The sequence below is a fragment of the Pleuronectes platessa genome, chromosome 11 (assembly GCF_947347685.1).
Source record: "Pleuronectes platessa chromosome 11, fPlePla1.1, whole genome shotgun sequence".
In the NCBI taxonomy this organism is placed as follows: Eukaryota; Metazoa; Chordata; class Actinopteri; order Pleuronectiformes; family Pleuronectidae; genus Pleuronectes; species Pleuronectes platessa.
Genome location: NC_070636.1, coordinates 1,369,974 through 1,386,957, shown reverse-complemented (window position 1 = coordinate 1,386,957; position 16,984 = coordinate 1,369,974). Strand labels below are relative to the sequence as shown.

The following is a 16,984-nucleotide window of genomic DNA, read 5'->3' as shown; positions in this document are numbered from 1 at the left end:
AACATTGTGAGATAAAACAATTTCACTGATTTCCCTGAGAATAATTCATGGATCTTAAAACATATTTAAGGAACTGATGTCTGTGAGCGTGTAACCTTCAAGTCTGGATTTATTCATCTTCTGTTGATTGACAGAGGAACAGTCTAAGAGTGTAGATCCAGGAAGTAACTGTGAGACCAAAGAATTCCCAGTTTGTCTCCCATCACACATGGAACTGACCTGAAGAAGCTGAGATCAGCGTCCACGTAGCTGGAGGCGTCGCAGCCGTAGGCCAGACAGAACTGGACGGGCGGGTTGGCTGGTTCTGGTGGGTTCCGGCTCTGACAAGCAGGACAAGCTCTGACCCAGTTCTTCACCGCCTCCGTCACTCCCACCCAGTAATACATCAGCTGGTACAAACGAGGAGGAGGATCTGTTACAGCAGCAGTGTACGAAGCTTCCTGTCAATCACGTGATCTGATCTGAACCCACCATGATCTCCCGTACTGTGCGCTCCCGGCCCGCGTGGTTCTGGTCGTCGTGATACCGGGTCAGGATCTCCCGCACCTCCTCCTCGCTCCTCACGACCTTGAGGAGGCGGCCACGGTAAGTTCGCCACAGGCAGCCATCTGGTGGAGAGAGGGAGGAACTACAGTCAGGAACCGGTCCCAGTCTCTCAGGGTTTCTATCCCTTCACCACCTAAATTATGTTTTTCTTCCCCTTGCATTGATTTGATTGACAGATGGATTAGAGGAGCCATTAAATGATTCTTTACTTTTGGAACATTGGGAGATGGGAGCTTTTCACCGTCTTCTCAGAGAAGGATTAATGAATCTTGATTTAAAAAAGTTATACATATTTATCTCTGGGTTCCAGACATCATCAATCAATAAGGATCACAGGCTGGAACCTCCTGGTTTTACTTGTGGAAGTGTCCTTGAAGACGTCTCCTCGGACACTCACCACCTGGGACGGACATCTGTCTTTTTATTGAACACATTTTTTTTTTTTAAATGGATGAAAATATAGATTTTTTTTGTCACATTTTCATTTTTAGATTTCCTGTTGTTTTAGGGGCATTAATCCATCAATGTTATTACTTGATATTTTCCTCTTAATGTTTTATTTGAACCAGGTCAAAGGTCAATGAACACCTGTCATTGCTTTGTCTTTACTTAAATTTCAACTTTCCTGTAATTTCTGTTTCTTTTACAGGAAATAAAATACAAACTGTGGATTTAAATATATTTTCATAAGGGAACTGTTGGGCCTTGGCGGAGGAAGGCACTATTCTAGTACACATTCAAATCTAGTTTAATTTGGTTAAAACAAAAAGTATAAAGACATGGAAGTTTGAAATCCATTCCTTTAAAACTCAAACATGTATCCAATGACAAATAACATTTAATATAACTTTAAGGGTCTTCTGCTTCTGTTCACATGAAATGCAGATGAATAAATGCTTGATTGTGAAGCTTGAAACATTCAAAACAGTTTCATCTGTAAGAAATGAATGACAGTCTGGTCTCTGAGGACAGGAAGTGTCTGTGTGTCTCTGAAGCACCTTTGTAGATGAAGTGTTTGCTGGCGGCTCTGATCACATTCTTGGAACTTTTAGAGGCGTCTTCAGGAAACTTTCCTTTGTGCACAAAAAGTTCCACCTTGTTTATCATGTCAAAAGACGGCATCTATAAGAGAAGAGGTGAGACACAAAGTTAGAGAGTCACACAGAGACAGAGCTGCAGCCATCGATCCATGACTCTCAAATAATAACCTGATGTTTTTGTCCGTCATCTGTGAAAGTTTATTTAATATGGTACGATTCTACATTTGGATAAAACAAGAATTTCAAAACACATTATTACCGGCTCTTGTGTCATTTTTCACTAAATAATTAAAGAAAATAATGAGCTGATGAACTGATTTAGTGAAAATAATCATTAGTTACGGCCTTAAAAAGAAATAATAACATAAGTCACTTTATTGAGTCATTATGAGTCACAGCCTATTATAATAAAATATAATGATTATTAAATAACTGTTTCATATAACAAATCATCAACTGCAGAGCTGCTATGATAAGTACAGACGCTTTGATGATTGACGAATTGTGGAAGTAATTTTTCAACCAAAGAAGAAAAAATTATCTGTTTTTAGCTGAAAATACTGTTTTTATCCCTGTTTTATAAAATAACAACTTTATATTATAAATTCGTAATAGTTTATTAAACTTTTGATATGGAGACACTATTACATATATGCTGATTTTCAATTTGAATGCAAGTAGGCTTTTGTCAGTAGTAAAGTTTAATATAAGACTTTACTTTTAACTTTAGTAGAGCGACTGATCCTATTTTTGACTATTTAAGAACAAATCATCAATCGGTTAATAAAAACAATAATTCACTATTAGACACTTTAATTCAGAAAAAAATATATTCTTTGTGATTATCGATACATTATTAATTGATTAATAATCAGTAGAGTGACTGATATGAAGTCGTTATATTGACCTTTTACAAACAAGTAATTAACTGTTCTTCTCATTAACTGATCAGTACATTAACTCTCAGGTCTAAATGTATCTTAATCTTAATCTTTATTATAACGAACAGTAATAAAAAGATAAAAACTCCATCACTGGATGTTCATGATATAAAAGTGTCAGTGAAGCAGCGGAGAGAGAAACGTTTCCACCTCAGACCATCTTGTGTCCGGTCGACACAAATCCTCGTTACACCTCCGACAACTCTCAGCCGCAGTCCTCGTTTCCGGAAGTCGATTTTCACGAAAAACACGCAAATAATCGACGTCACGTTTTTCGCTTCGTCCAAAAGTTCCGATAAATTCAGAAAAGTGGGAAAGTTCGGGTCGATTTTGAGGAAAAATGTGACGCGCGGTGCTACGCAGATTTACGCTAGCGACAGGAAACTGAGGAGCTTCCGGTGCGGGACCTTTCAAAATAATAGCTGTGAATAAAATAAAATAGGATGATAAGCAATATTAAAGCATTAAGATTTTAAAATAGGTATCAATAAGATAAAACAAGTGTAATAAGAATAATTAATAAGTGTAGGGAAATATTAAAATATAGTAAATAAGAATGGAATAAAAAACTAATACAGTGAAGTCAATGGATTGCACATGAACAAATGTAATGCACAGTAATAATTAATATACACAGTTAATACAGTTAAACCAGAGTTAAAGTGCATTTATGTTTTTTATTAAGATTGAGACCCTATTTACAAAAGCAAAACTACAGTCACAAGGTTTATTATGTGTAAAAAGTTTACATTAATGTAATTGACCAAAAGCACATTGGATCAAATATGAATTCTTCAAATATCCAGTGTTGCAGATGTTGTATCCAGCAGTGGTTGTCATCACATAATCATGATTTGAGGTCAACTTGCAGGAACAGTTGTTTCCCCTTTTTCCCAGTTGTACTCAGTTAACTGCCCTTTTAAAACGTACAGACTTTTTTCACACAAATGTAAATTGCAAAGAACCAGAGACTCAGAATATTTTTTAAAGGTAGTATTGTTTTATTTAGATTTTGATGAAACTGATAAAAACTGGAAAAGCCTTGTCATCAGTATCACTGGATTAGTTTCCACAGAGACGATACATTAGATTCCATACACTCTATAGTTTATATTTTTTTTGTTGTATCACTAATTAGTTTGTGCATATTTTGATTGTATTTGGTCAGTTTTAGTTATTGTTGCTTGTTGAATTTGTATCTTGCAATAAAACATTAGAAACATATTTTTATTATTTTAGCCTTTGGAGGAAAATGATGAACCAGAAGCTGCATTCAGGAAACTTGCTGATAACTTGACAGATAAAGAAAGTGCAGGTTGTAAAAGCTGCAGTAACCAGATCTTTCAAAATGTTCATTTCCGTTTCCTGAACCAGAGCAGAGCGCCCCCTGCAGGTTCGGAGGACTAATGACATCAACAGACATATTTTGAATCAGTCCCCAGGATCATTAATGTCGGCTTCAGCAAAGATCCATGAGCTTCACCAAATACACAACACAACAAAGTATGTAAACACACAAGGTTCCAGCTACATACACGTTAATCTGCTGCTGCCACATTGGATGCTGTTCTACTGTTGGGATTTTGCTCACATTCACACACATGATCCCTGAGGTTGGATGAAAAGGAGTCAGTTAAAGTCCGACACAGAACTGATAAGTTGTTGATGAGTCACATAAGAACCTCAGAAAATGACCCAGGCAGAAGACCAACTTCTGTTTTCTGTCAAATTATTGTTTTGGTCGATGGAGTCTGGTGGCTTCTAACACGGGGATAATCAAACACCTCCATCTCGACACATGCATCTCATAAAAGGAAAATATCATGAAATATGTTTGGTAAAACCAGAAGGATCCTTTAATTAAAGAATAATTAAGTGTGCAACTTTAAGCCCAAGAGTTCAGAACTCCATCAGGTGTGTGTACGGTCCGTTGGTGTCCAGCTTCAGCACCTGTCTGTTTCCATACGTCCCGTGTTTCACCGTCACCTCAGCTGAAGCAGCCGTCATCTCCTTCTCACACAGAGAGACAAAGGCGCCATACAGCCGCAGCCCCTCCTCTTTGCCGATGTTGTTGTGGTACTGCATGGCCCGGCCTTTGACCTTGCCGCCCAGCGTGGCCTGAGGGACGATCAGCAGGCTGCCGGGGAGCTCCAGCACCGACACCATCTTCCCCGAGTCGGACTCGCACAGCCGCAGGTTCAACAGAGTGGACACTGGACGGAGGAGGACACAATATTTATATCACACTTTGAGGGAGGAGTGAAAACATGGAGGTCAAAGGTCAGAGAGGTCACTGACCCATCTTGGGCAAGATGTCGTCTGTGGCTCCTTTGAAGAAACAGATGTAGATCACCATTCCTCTGTCGATCTGAGGGCGGGACAACAAACCACGTGTCAGTCAGAGGGTTTTCATTTTCCATCTTTACTCATGAGTCCGGTCTTTCAGTTTGAGATGTAATATTCTCACATTCAGATTGTGTAAAACAGGAAATCAAATTATAAGAGCGCATTTTGTATATTAATATGAAAATATTAAGAGTGATACTTATATGGTGGATATTGTTTATTAGTTATTTTATTTCTCACCTGGACAAACTGAGCTTGTGACTGTTCCTCTGCTGGTTTCACCTGGAGTCTGGCCTGAAGACACTGCTGCAGCACGGTGCGAGCAGCCGGAGCTGCACTGCTGCTGTCTGTCATCACTAACTCACTGTGAACCTCAACTAACCAGGTCAACTAACTGCCTTTAACTTCACTAACACACTTTAAACTTTAACTAACCAGGTCACCTTAACTAACACACTGTTCACCTCAACTAACCAGGTGAACTATCAGGACTTAAAATAACCTTAACTAACAGACTGTTAACCTGAACATTACGACTTCAATCCTCCTGACGAACAGAAACGATCCACTGAATGAAAAAGGAAAACATGCATCCACTTCCGCATTGAAGTCACTTTCTTCTTTTCTGGGAAGTTGCAAACAATGAATTAACTCACTACCGCCTCCACCTGGTGAGGAGCAGAACATCTACTTGCAGTAAAAGAATGTTTTTGTAATTCTGAAAACATTATTTATAAAGTAGCTCTGGAGCGTTTACGAGCACTGAGTTAGCTCCTCAATAGTTAGTAAGTTATTAATTCAAATCTTTCCAAACAGGTTTCTAAGTTTGTCATGATGAAGTAAATCTCCAACAATATGAAGTGTGATGCAGGTGTTTGTAATTTTTTTCTCCATTTTATTGTCATTTGTTTTCCCCCGACTGGAACTTTTAATGGTGAAGTTTAAATATATCAGACATTCACTCATGTACATCATAATTATATATAGTCAATAATACTTTAAACTATTTAGAAAACCAACAGACAGACTTTGGTTCACGTAGTTTTATTAAATATCATCACATAATTACATGAATCATATTTCTTCACACAAACTGTAGCTTTAGATTTTACATCATGTGCGTTTCTGTGTGTGTCTACATGGTTATTGTGCGTCATGCAGCCTCTAACATTCAGGTTCACAGTTTACATCCTGTCAGTCAACCAGCTGACTGGGGCGCAGCTGTCAATCAAGTGTTGACCTCCTTAATTCTCTGGACGACAGCGGACGCCACCTTCCTGTACGCCTCCGCCTGGAGAGTATAAACACGCACAGGCACAGGCACACACACACACACACACACACACAAACACAAAGATAGTAATCACGTTTTCGTTAATCAATCATTACAGTATAGAATCAAATAGAATAGAACAGAAACCTCGGAGCTGTCTGGGGAGGAGATGACCACCGGTTGTCCTCTGTCCGACATCTCTCTGATGTTGAGGTGAAGGGGAACGTCACCTGGAGGCACAGATATAAATATCAGACGTTAAAGCACCAAACCCACCAAAGATGCTTGAAAGAAATGTTACTGAAATATAATAGTTCAGGCTGGTGATCCTCTTACCCAACAACTCGACCCCCAGAGTGATGGCGAGCTGTCGGGCCCCGTCAGAGCCGAAGATGTGAGTCTGGTGGTTACAGTTCGGACACTGGAAGACGCTCATGTTCTGAACCAGACCGAGAACCTGCAGAACCAAATCACAAACCACAGAACATTCTCAACTTCCTGTAACTTCATGGCATGGGTAAATTCAAAGAACTGTCTACATTAACACACACAGATTACCGGCACGTTAACCTTCTTGAACATCTCGGCTCCTCTGCGAGCGTCCAGCAGAGCGATGTCCTGCGGCGTCGACACGATTACAGCACCTGCACAACAACACAAACAAACAAACGAGACTTCAACCTGAGAAACTTCTGCACAATGTTGTTGAAATCTACGTTGTTCCTGAACTAAAGTGGGGACGTCCTGGAGAAAGAAGACTTCTCCCCTGTCCTCAGAGGTAAAACTCTGTTTTAGGGTTTAATGGAATTGAGTCTATTGTTTAAATGTGTGTTGCAGCGTTGCAGTGTGTGTTGTTATTGTGTCTGACCTGCTATCGGGATGTTCTGGGTGATTGTCAGTTGGACGTCTCCTGTCCCAGGAGGCATGTCGATGACCAGATAGTCCAACGAACCCCAGTCCACCTACAAATACCAGCAAACACACACCACATTTGTGTTTGTGATCAACAAATGATGCAATCTGAGTTCACAGATGTATCTGATCATCATTGTGTTTCTTTGTGTCGGCAGCAGCTCAGAGACGTCAGCTGAAAGGACAATCTCATATCTTTCATATGTGGCCTAAGACGTTTGCGTTGACACAATGAACAGAATGTGATCTGAGGGACCGGATCTCAGGACACATTTTTGTGCGTTCAGACCTGAACCCGTAAGCGGATCAGTCAGGACTGATGTGAACAGCAGGTGTGAACAGGGTCTGAGTCTCTGCTTCCTTGAAATCAGACAATGAAACAGAATCCAACCTGTCTGAGCATTTTCTCTATCGCTGACATCACCATCAGCCCCCTCCACACGATCGGAGCCACATCCTCCACCAGGAAACCCATTGACATGCTGAGATAAGAGAAAAGAGAGCAGGGGGTGAGGTCGGAGGTCACAGCAATGGAAAGATCAGTCAGAACAAGACTGGGAAGAGTGAATCTAGTATTTAAGGGTGGAAAGACTCACCAAGGAATCCCATAGTTGGTGAGTGGGATCATCAGATTGTCTAGAAGAAATATAAACGTGATAAACATGTTTATCACATTTAACAACAACTTCTAAGATGTTTAACTGAACTAAACTATCATCGCATTCGTGACTGAGCACCAGGGGATGTTTGTGTAGCAAAGATGGAGACAGGAGGATAAAGTGTGTGTCGTACTGTCAGTGAGCTCTGGGTTTCCCTTCAGGTTCATCAGTTTGGGAATCGACGGACCGTAGACGTCAGCGTCCAACAGGCCAACTGACTTCGTCTGAAAGAGAGAGAGAGAAGAATCTGTTATTATGCAAATTAAACTAAAACTTAGGCGTGTGGAAGCACTGTCTTTACAACCTGTTTATAATTCAATTAACAAGGTTGTTCTCTGAGATTTCATGGTTAGTTCCAATTTTCTTATGGTGCATTCTAAATAGATTTTTATAATCCTAATCATTTATTATCATAATCCTTTTCATTGTGTTGTTTTATGCTCATCTATGATGTGTGTTCACCTCATGTAAGAACACTGAACTGTCTTTCTGTTCAAACGACTCCTACTTTCACACCTCGTGTATTAGAAGGTTTTATCTGCTAGGTTTAGTTGTTTCTACCATTTGGTCGCTGTTAAGATTACGTGGCTCATACAGAAAGGTTCTGGTAATTTACCAAATTACTACAGAAACCTTATTGCAAGATAAGAGAGAGGAGTTCTTACAGCATCGTTGGCCATTAATCCAAGTGCCAGATTCACTGCAGAGACAAAAAAACAGACGTTAAACACCTCGGACCAGAAACTGAACAAAGCAGTCTGGTTAAAATGTGGTTCAATAATAAGGTTCCAATTCAAAATATTGTTTTTCCTGTTTATATTCTCTAGATGCAAATCACTGAGCTCTAGTGCTGCAATTCCATACATTTGTACATAGTACAACAGAAAATCTAAATGAGATGGTTTCATTCTCAAATATTGCACGTACACTCATGTGTTTTAAAGCTCTGGCTGCTCTTTCCTGTAGAAGAAGAAAGCTGGAGAGATTCCTGCTGTACCTGCTGTGGTGGACTTGCCCACGCCACCTTTCCCCGAAGCCACAACGATGACCTGTTTGACTCCTGTGATCGGCTTCTGTTTGGGGAGACCTCTGGCCATCTGCTGCTTCTGTCTCTCCTGTAGGTTACTGTCCGCCGACCTCTGCAACACATCAACAATCACCTACACAGCCAAGACAAGACTGGGAACACAAGGGGAGCTAGCAATGACTGTGTTGTTAGCTAGCTCTGACTGTGTTGTTAGTTAGCATTGACTGTGTTGTTAGCTGGCATTGACTGTGTTGTTAGCTAGCATTGACTGTGTTGCAAGCTACCATTAGCTGTGTTGTTAGCTGGCATTGACTGTGTTGTTAGCTACTATGGTTGTGTTGTTAGCTGGCATTGGCTGTGTTGTTATCTAGCATTGGCTGTGCTGTTAGCTAGTATTTGTTGTGTTGTCAGCTGGCATTGGCTGTGTTGTTAGCTAGCATCGACTGTGTTGTTGGTTGGCATTAGCTGTGTTCTTAGCTAGTGTTATAGCTAGCACTGACTGTGTTGTTAGCTAGCATTGGCTGTGTTGTTAGCTATCATTGACTGTGTTGCAAGCTAGCATCGACTGTGTTGTTGGTTGGCATTAGCTGTGTTCTTAGCTAGTGTTATAGCTAGCACTAACTGTGTTGTTAGCTAGCAGTGGCTGTGTTGTTAGCTAGCAGTGGCTGTGTTGTTAGCTAGCATTGGCTGTGTTGTAAGCTAGCAGTGGCTGTGTTGTTAGCTAGCAGTGGTTGTGTTGTTTAGCTAGCAGTGGTTGTGTTGTTAGCTAGCAGTGGCTGTGTTGTGCTCAGGGAGCAGACGTCACGTTACCTGACAGCGTGTGAAGTGTAAACAACACGCAGGTCCATTTTTTATTTCTGTCGCTGCTCGTGAAGCTGCAGCTTTGTTGACGGATGTTCTCAGTAGATGAGAAAGTCTGCTGTACGTGAAGGGCGCCATGTTTGTTTGGAGGCTCCTCCTCTGATTCACAGATCCCTGCAGCGTCAGGTCTGCGTCATTACGTAATATCAGTAACAAGTAACAATATAATAATAGGAAGAAGAAGAAGAAGAAGAAGAAGAAGAAGAAGGAGAAGAAGAAGAAGAAGACATTAATATATATTTAATTATCTCATGGTGGCTTATGGATCGTTGTCACGTTGACCAGGTTCATGTCAGAAATCAAGTTTGTGAGAAGATTAATTTTAAATGTCTTTTTCTCTGTTTTTATCTGACAAAAGTAGTATTATTTGCAAACATACCATATATATAATATAATGTACATTATATTGTGTACAATATAAACAGACCGGAGGATCAAAACATACCAGTAAATATCAAACACACATACACACACAGATAAACACAGTGACACATTACGTTCAATTGAACATGTGACAACATGAAAGGTTTAGAAATTAATGTTGTGAAGTCCAAGCCGAGCTATTTGGCCTCAATCCCCAAAGGTGCGGTGGATGTGGAGATCTTGAATCAGGGGACGTGAGGAATATTCTGCTTTGGCGTACGGTGGCAGTGAGAGACGCAGGAAAGGACTCAGAGAGAGAGACGAGTGAAGTGAAGCAAAGACTGAATATCTGCTATAAACCTTTTAAATTTTTTATTCGACAAAGATTAGGAGGTTTTTATGACCTACACAGCAGCCAGCCACCAGAGGGCGATCAAGAAGTTTTGGCATCTTTACACAACAAACTTGCAGACACACACTCCTCAGATTCTATTTGATTTGCAGACGTTAAACACACAATGAGAGGAAATTACAGACACAAAACACACACACACCCCGAGGTTGGGCTGTCAAAATTCTCTCTCTCTCTCTCTCTCTCTCTCTCTCTCTCTCTCTCTCTCTCTCTCTCTCTCTCTCTCTCTCTCTCTCTGCAGATAATTTACATCAAACTCATTTAACATTGGATCAGGAAGTCAATTCTACATCAGCTCAGGAAAAGAAGGAGGGGTGAGGAGAGGAGGGGTGAGGAGAGGAGGGGTGAGGAGAGGAGGAGGAGAAGAGGAGGGGAGAGGAGAGGAGGAGGAGGACCAGACTCCAGCAACTAAATTTAATTTCAAAACACAGAGGGCATAAGATTTCATTGGACCTTTATAAAAATATATTGAAAAATAAAGACAAGTGGTGGGCTGTCCCAATATCTGTTGGGATGGAGGGGTTCGGCCAAGTGTTGCGGCTCTATAGCCCTCGAAATAAAGAGTTTTCAGACCCACACTTCATAGCAAGGGGGACCCAGAATGCCTTGCGAATCAAAGGCAAGCTGGAAGAGAGACCCACAAATGTAGTATTTTCTCCATGAATAAGGATTAAAATTACAATTATGGTTATTGTAATATCTTAGATTCAATGTATTATTGTCCTTTTTAATTAAAACAACCTTAAAAAAAGATTGCGAGCGTGCTAGTGTTAGCATGCTAGACAGGAAGTGTGGTCAAAAGGTCATTGATGCCTCTCCTCTGCATCACCTGACCTTTGTCAATAGGATCTGACACAAACCTCTTCTCGACAAAGTTAATATTTTATAATAACTTATTTTACTTTTGCAGAACAACCTCTGAACATTGATCCCTGATCAGATCACAATCATATTCAAGAAGCTATTTCACAACACAGTCTCTTGTCTGTGTGAGCTTGTTGCTGCCAAATGACTTTGGCCAGTTTTGGGAAATGGCTTGAAACAAGCAAGCTGCATGTTCTGGAGTGAACTCAATCTCCCAGGATGCAGCATGATCTCTTTGTTCTGAGAAAGTCAAGGAACTCCGTCTCCAGGGGTCTGGACATCTTCACACATAGGTGTGAAAAGTCACAATGCTCACCTCCTATTGGTCACTGACCCTCGAGGTCACTGGGCCAATATAATGGGACTTCTCCCCCAAAATCTCTCTCTTTCTCCAATCCCTCTGAGGGCGGAAGGCTGCTCCAGCTCTTGCCACAACTCTTCAAGGAGAGAGGCTCCCGGCTTCTCCTCCTGCATTGGCGAGAGGGAGAAACCACACTGCTCCAGCTTTCTTCTCTTCGCAACCCAATAAAACGGAGGTCAGAGGTGCAGCTTTCCAACTCATCTTTTCAAGGGCACCTCCTTTCAAATCAAGCTTTTCCAAACCTCCTAGCAGCGACTCAATGTCCTGTAGATAAGATTCAACAAGCAACGGAGCTCAACCGCTCACAGCACCGCTAAGGCAGAAACCTTTCGACCAACCCGAAGACTTCACAGAATTGCAAACGGGACAGCAACTTCTTTTCCTCTCTCCCTCGGACTGGTAACATAATCTGGGCTTAATAATTATACTTCGCTAAGCAAGACTGTTTATTCGATTCTGTGTGTGTTGGGACAGTTGTGACAGTCTCTCTTGCCCAAGGGCAACACATTTAGATTTATAAATTGGATTTGTGTTGTTGTGATATTTGGTAATAGGTTATTTGAAAGCTAATGTTAGTTCTGTGATTCTTTACATGCAACTTAAGGCTGATGCATGCTTCTGCGTTTTCACGGGCCCGCTAGCGCAAGAGTCCTTCCAGGCCCCTTCCGTGCTTATGTATCTCTTCTTACGTGCTTACGTGCGTCGCCCAATTTTTCTAACTATACGGCAAAGCTCCGCAAGCCTTACGCAGACTGCAAGGCTGTGATTGGTCTGCTAAATACATTCTTTCCAGAGTCGCATTTCCGGTTTCATGCCACATAATACTGGCAGAAACAACGGAAGATTTAGAAGAACGAATATGGACCAAATAGAAGAGCACTTGGCAGAAGAGATCCTAAAGTATGATCACTTGTATAACCCGTCACTGACTGGCTGATTTGTCCGCCAGAACAATGTAAATTAACAATCGACGAACAAGAAAGAAGGCGTCTCTAAGGTCGTCTTCTACAAAAAACATTACTCCGCCTAGTGTCCTGGCGGGGAATTGCTTTGTAGGAGGCGCAACGCTTGGGGAAGTATGAATGACAAAGAGTCCTGCGACACAGCTGCGTGAAAACCCGCCGACGCAGTTGCAGAAGCATGCGCCGGCCTTAACTACTTCCTCTGACCGGCACCAACACCTCACACACTCCTCTCCCCAAACACACATGTGATCTCAGCTCCATGATCCTATCACTCCAGGGGGTCTTCTGTCTTCATAGTGGCCAGCCGCCATTTTGAAACCACACTTTGTCACTCACTCACTCAAACACACTCACACATACACATGCACTCACACACACACACACACACACACACACATACAAACACCCCCCCCCCACACACACACACACACACATAAATGTTTTTCTTAAACACAAATATTGTCTTCATTAATGTTGCCAACCTCTGAACTCCATATCCTTCATCTTTGCTAACTACTGACATGGTAATTTCGGTAAATAGTATTACTTTCTTGAGACTTAATCAATAAATTTGCTCTTTTCCTTCCTCTGAAGGCTGGTGCCCTGAGGTAGCTTTAATGTTAACAAAAATTATTATGAGGGCCCTAGCACTGGCAGGCCCTATTGAAATTGTAAGGATTATTCTGAGCGTAGTGAATTAGCTTTTTGATTCGAAATTTGTGAAAATGTACGTATTCTGGAGTATTTGGAAATGGGCACGGCAAAATAGCTCAACAGCGCCACCTACGGAAAAGCCCCTCATTTAGCATTTAGTGATCCTCCCGAAAATAAGGACAGTTGTGTTTCATGACCAGATGCACAAAAAAGCCTCAAGGAGTGGAGACGATCGCTGAGTCATCGAACGCTCTTTCTTCACCAATCGCAACAGACTCAGGCCTACAAAAATCCAGAAAGTCAGAAATTGGTGAAAATTGGAGAAATGTTCAATGGGCGATGCAAAAAGGGTCTACGGTGCCCCCCGAGACCCCGGAACGTGTTCACATCTTCACAAAAATCGATACGCAGGTGTATCAACACCAGGCAAACAAAAGTTGTAGGTGCAATTGGAAAAAGGCAGCAGGAAGCCTGGTATTTTGCATTTAGTGGCAATTTTGGCCATATTCCACATTTTTACTTTGAGGTACTTGTACCAGAGCTTACATCAGATCAACTTCTATCGTATCTTTCCAGCAGTAGTGTCTTGTCGAAGTCGATGTTCGAAGAGAGGAGACGTGGACCCAGTACTTACAAGTATAATGTTTATTACACAAGAGTATTACAGGTCAGGACGAGCTCTAAAGACTCGAAGATAACATACAGCCAAATGGTGAAAATCCGCCTTGACTCTGCAAGGTAAGGCGTTATATAGTCATGTTTATTTCTCCTGTCGACTTTTCCATGTGTGAAAAAAGATTTGATTATTTTCTGATCTTTATCTTTGGTTTGTTTTTTACTTTCATGGAAAATGTTTTCTATCATTTAGATTTTGTGTGGATCCATGAAGTCGAGCAAACTGATGAAGATCCACATAAAAACACATTAATCAATAACAGCTGATCATTGTTCACATTCAACAAACTTTATTAAAACTCACACGAGACATGATTCATGTTTAATCACATAAAGTCTGTTCACAGATGAAATAATCCAACATATATGAACATTTGTCTGTTTGATGTGATGAAGCCAAAATGATTCTGTCTGTAAAAGTGTTTATTCAACCTAGAGATGTGATTTTAATATTGTGATCAAAATAATAAAAACTATGAAACAGAAACAGAGTTGTGCCCTTTTTAAGTAAAAGAAGCTTCTGTCACAAACTGCTGAAGATCAGAGTTTGAACATTTGAGTCGTCTGCCCCAGTCTCAATAAGCCAGGGAAGCAGCAGGTGATCCGGTCAGTGGTAAATTAGACTGGTTTCTAACCTGCTCATCCCAGAGAAACCCGGTGGAGCTCTGGACCTGCTCAAGATGTGACGCTGCCATCAGCTGCCGCACGACAGTTAGAGGTATACAAACATACTCCTTCACAGTATACAGTAGTATGTGTTTGTATTGGACCTGTTGTTATAGGTTTTTACTGAATTTAAATGAATTTTAAAAACATTCTGCTCAGTGACCATCATGATGCATTATTGGAAACACTGACATCACTATTTAGGGTATAAAAACTTCACTAAATATTTAGATGTTACTACTGAATGAGTGAGTGATTAAATTAAAAGTACTTGTGATTAAACAATCTACTGAGTTATGATGGCAAAGTCTCTGCTGTCCTGATGTACTTGATGTATTAGTTGATGTATTACTTGAAGGAGGCGGATCTTAATGTTACTTGCTCGCTCTGATCAGCTGCTAACACCAGCTTATCCCTGATAACACCCGTTAACACCTGTTAACACCAGCTAACACCTGCTAACACCTGTTTACACCAGCTAACACGTGTTAACACCTGTTAACACCAGATAACACCTGCTAACAGGGACAAAGTGGAGTCCCATTACAAGGGCTCCAATACTAGGAACATGTAAGCCGTGCTGAGAACATCACAGACTACAAAGCCAAGACCAGCAGTGCTGATGTAGTGTCTGCATCTCTCCCAGAGGATCTGAACGAAGAGGCCCAGGAGGACCGCTGCCCCCCCGTCATATCCAGGGCAGACGTGTGGAAATCTCTCAACCGGATCAACACACGCAAGGCACCTGGACCTGATGGGATCCCCGGCTGAGCTCTCAAGGTGTGTGCAGATCAGCTGATGTGTTCACAGACATCTTCAACATGTCACTGCTCCAGTCTGTAGTCCCTGCATGTTTTAAGAAGACCATCATTGTCCCTGTTCCCAAAAAACTAAAATCCTCTGCCTGAACGACTACTGCCCAGTAGCACTCACCTCCATCATCATGAAGTGCTTTGAGCGGCTGGTCCAACCATTCATCACCTCCTCCCTCCCTGACTCTCTGGACCCTGTTCAGTTTGCCTACAGGTCAAATAGGTCCACTGCAGAGGCCATCTCCCTCCCCCTCCACACTGCCCTCTCCCACCTGGACCAGAGGGACACATATTTGAGAATGCTGTTCATAGACTGCAGTTCAGCATTCAACACCATCGTGCCCCTGAAGCTCATCACCAAGCTCAGAGACCTTGGGATCAACATCGCCCTCCGTGAGTGGATACTGAACTTCCTGACGGGCAGACCACAGGCGGTGCGCATCGGCAGCACCACATCCTCCACCCTGACTCTCAACACTGGTGCCCCCCAGGGCTGCATGCTCAGTCCTCTTCTGTACTCCTTGTCATAGGCCTGATCACCGGCGATGATGAGAAGGCCTACAGAGAGGAGGTCAGAGCCCTGACATCTTGGTGCCAGGACAACAACCTCCATCTCAACGTCAGCAAAACGAAGGAGCTGATCGTGGACTACAGGAAGAGACAAGGAGAAGAACACGCCCCCCTCTCCATCAACGGGACCAAGTTGGAGCGAATCAGCAGCTTCAAGTTCCTCGTTAGCTAGTTCCTCCACTAGCTAACACCGCTAACACCAGCTAACACCTGTTAACACCAACTAACACCCGCTAACACCAGCTAACACCTGTTAACACCAGCTAACCCTTTTAACACCTGTTAACACCAGCTAACCCTTTTAACACCTGCTAACACCTGTTAACATCAGCTAACCCTTTTAACACCAGCTAACACCTGCTAACACCTGCTAACACCGTTAACACCTGCTAACACCTGTTAACACCAGCTAAAACCTGCTAACACCGTTAACACCTGCTAACACCTGTTAACACCAGCTAACACCCGCTAACACCGTTAACACCAGCTAACACCTGCTAAAACCTGCTAACACCGTTAACACCTGCTAACACCTGTTAACACCAGCTAAAACCTGCTAACACCGTTAACACCTGTTAACACCAGCTAACACCCGCTAACACCGTTAACACCTGCTAACACCTGCTAACACCAGCTAACTCCTGTTAACACCAGCTAACACCAGCTAACACCCGCTAACACCCGCTAACACCCGCTAACACCCGCTAACTCCTGTTAACACCCGCTAACACCCGCTAACACCCGTTAACACCCGCTAACACCCGCTAACACCGTTAACACCGTTAACACCTGCTAACACCAGCTAACTCCTGTTAACACCCGCTAACACCCGCTAACACCTGTTAACACCTGCTAACACCGTTAACACCGTTAACACCTGCTAACACATGTTAACACCAGCTTGCCCTTTTAACACATGCTAACACCAGCTATCACCGTTCACACCTGCTAACACCTGTAAAGTTTGTCCTCCCCCAGAGCCTGAGGACACATGTGGACCACAAAGTGGGAGGGATCAGCACCGAGCGGACATGACC

At 42.2% G+C, this 16,984-nt stretch overlaps 3 protein-coding genes across 5 annotated transcripts in view; 1 reads left to right on the top strand and 2 right to left on the bottom strand.

Moving 5' to 3' along the window:
• The window catches only part of LOC128450900 (E3 ubiquitin-protein ligase TRIM35), a 454,970-nt gene that overhangs the window by 423,479 nt on the left and 14,507 nt on the right, over positions 1-16,984 (top strand). The window lies entirely within an intron of this gene.
• Positions 3,506-5,485, bottom strand: dtd2 (D-aminoacyl-tRNA deacylase 2). 3 transcript variants are annotated; one of them, XM_053434677.1, is made up of 4 exons: positions 5,351-5,485; positions 5,114-5,311; positions 4,826-4,895; positions 3,506-4,740 (listed from the first exon to the last, which is right to left on the bottom strand). In XM_053434677.1, exons 2-4 carry the CDS (start codon positions 5,225-5,227, stop codon positions 4,427-4,429), a joined length of 498 nt encoding a protein of 165 aa, XP_053290652.1. In that variant the 5' UTR covers positions 5,228-5,311; positions 5,351-5,485; the 3' UTR covers positions 3,506-4,426. The 3 variants fall into 3 exon arrangements, with proteins under 3 accessions (XP_053290652.1, XP_053290653.1, XP_053290654.1); XM_053434678.1 differs by having other exon boundaries at positions 5,114-5,258; positions 5,312-5,352; XM_053434679.1 differs by lacking the exon at positions 5,351-5,485 and having other exon boundaries at positions 5,114-5,312.
• On the bottom strand, positions 5,973-13,074 carry nubpl (nucleotide binding protein-like). Its single transcript, XM_053434729.1, has 12 exons — positions 13,053-13,074; positions 9,555-9,733; positions 8,715-8,856; positions 8,383-8,417; positions 7,851-7,941; positions 7,655-7,694; positions 7,450-7,540; positions 7,015-7,108; positions 6,705-6,790; positions 6,483-6,603; positions 6,294-6,376; positions 5,973-6,164 (listed from the first exon to the last, which is right to left on the bottom strand). Exons 1-12 carry the CDS (start codon positions 13,072-13,074, stop codon positions 6,102-6,104), a joined length of 1,047 nt encoding a protein of 348 aa, XP_053290704.1. The 3' UTR covers positions 5,973-6,101.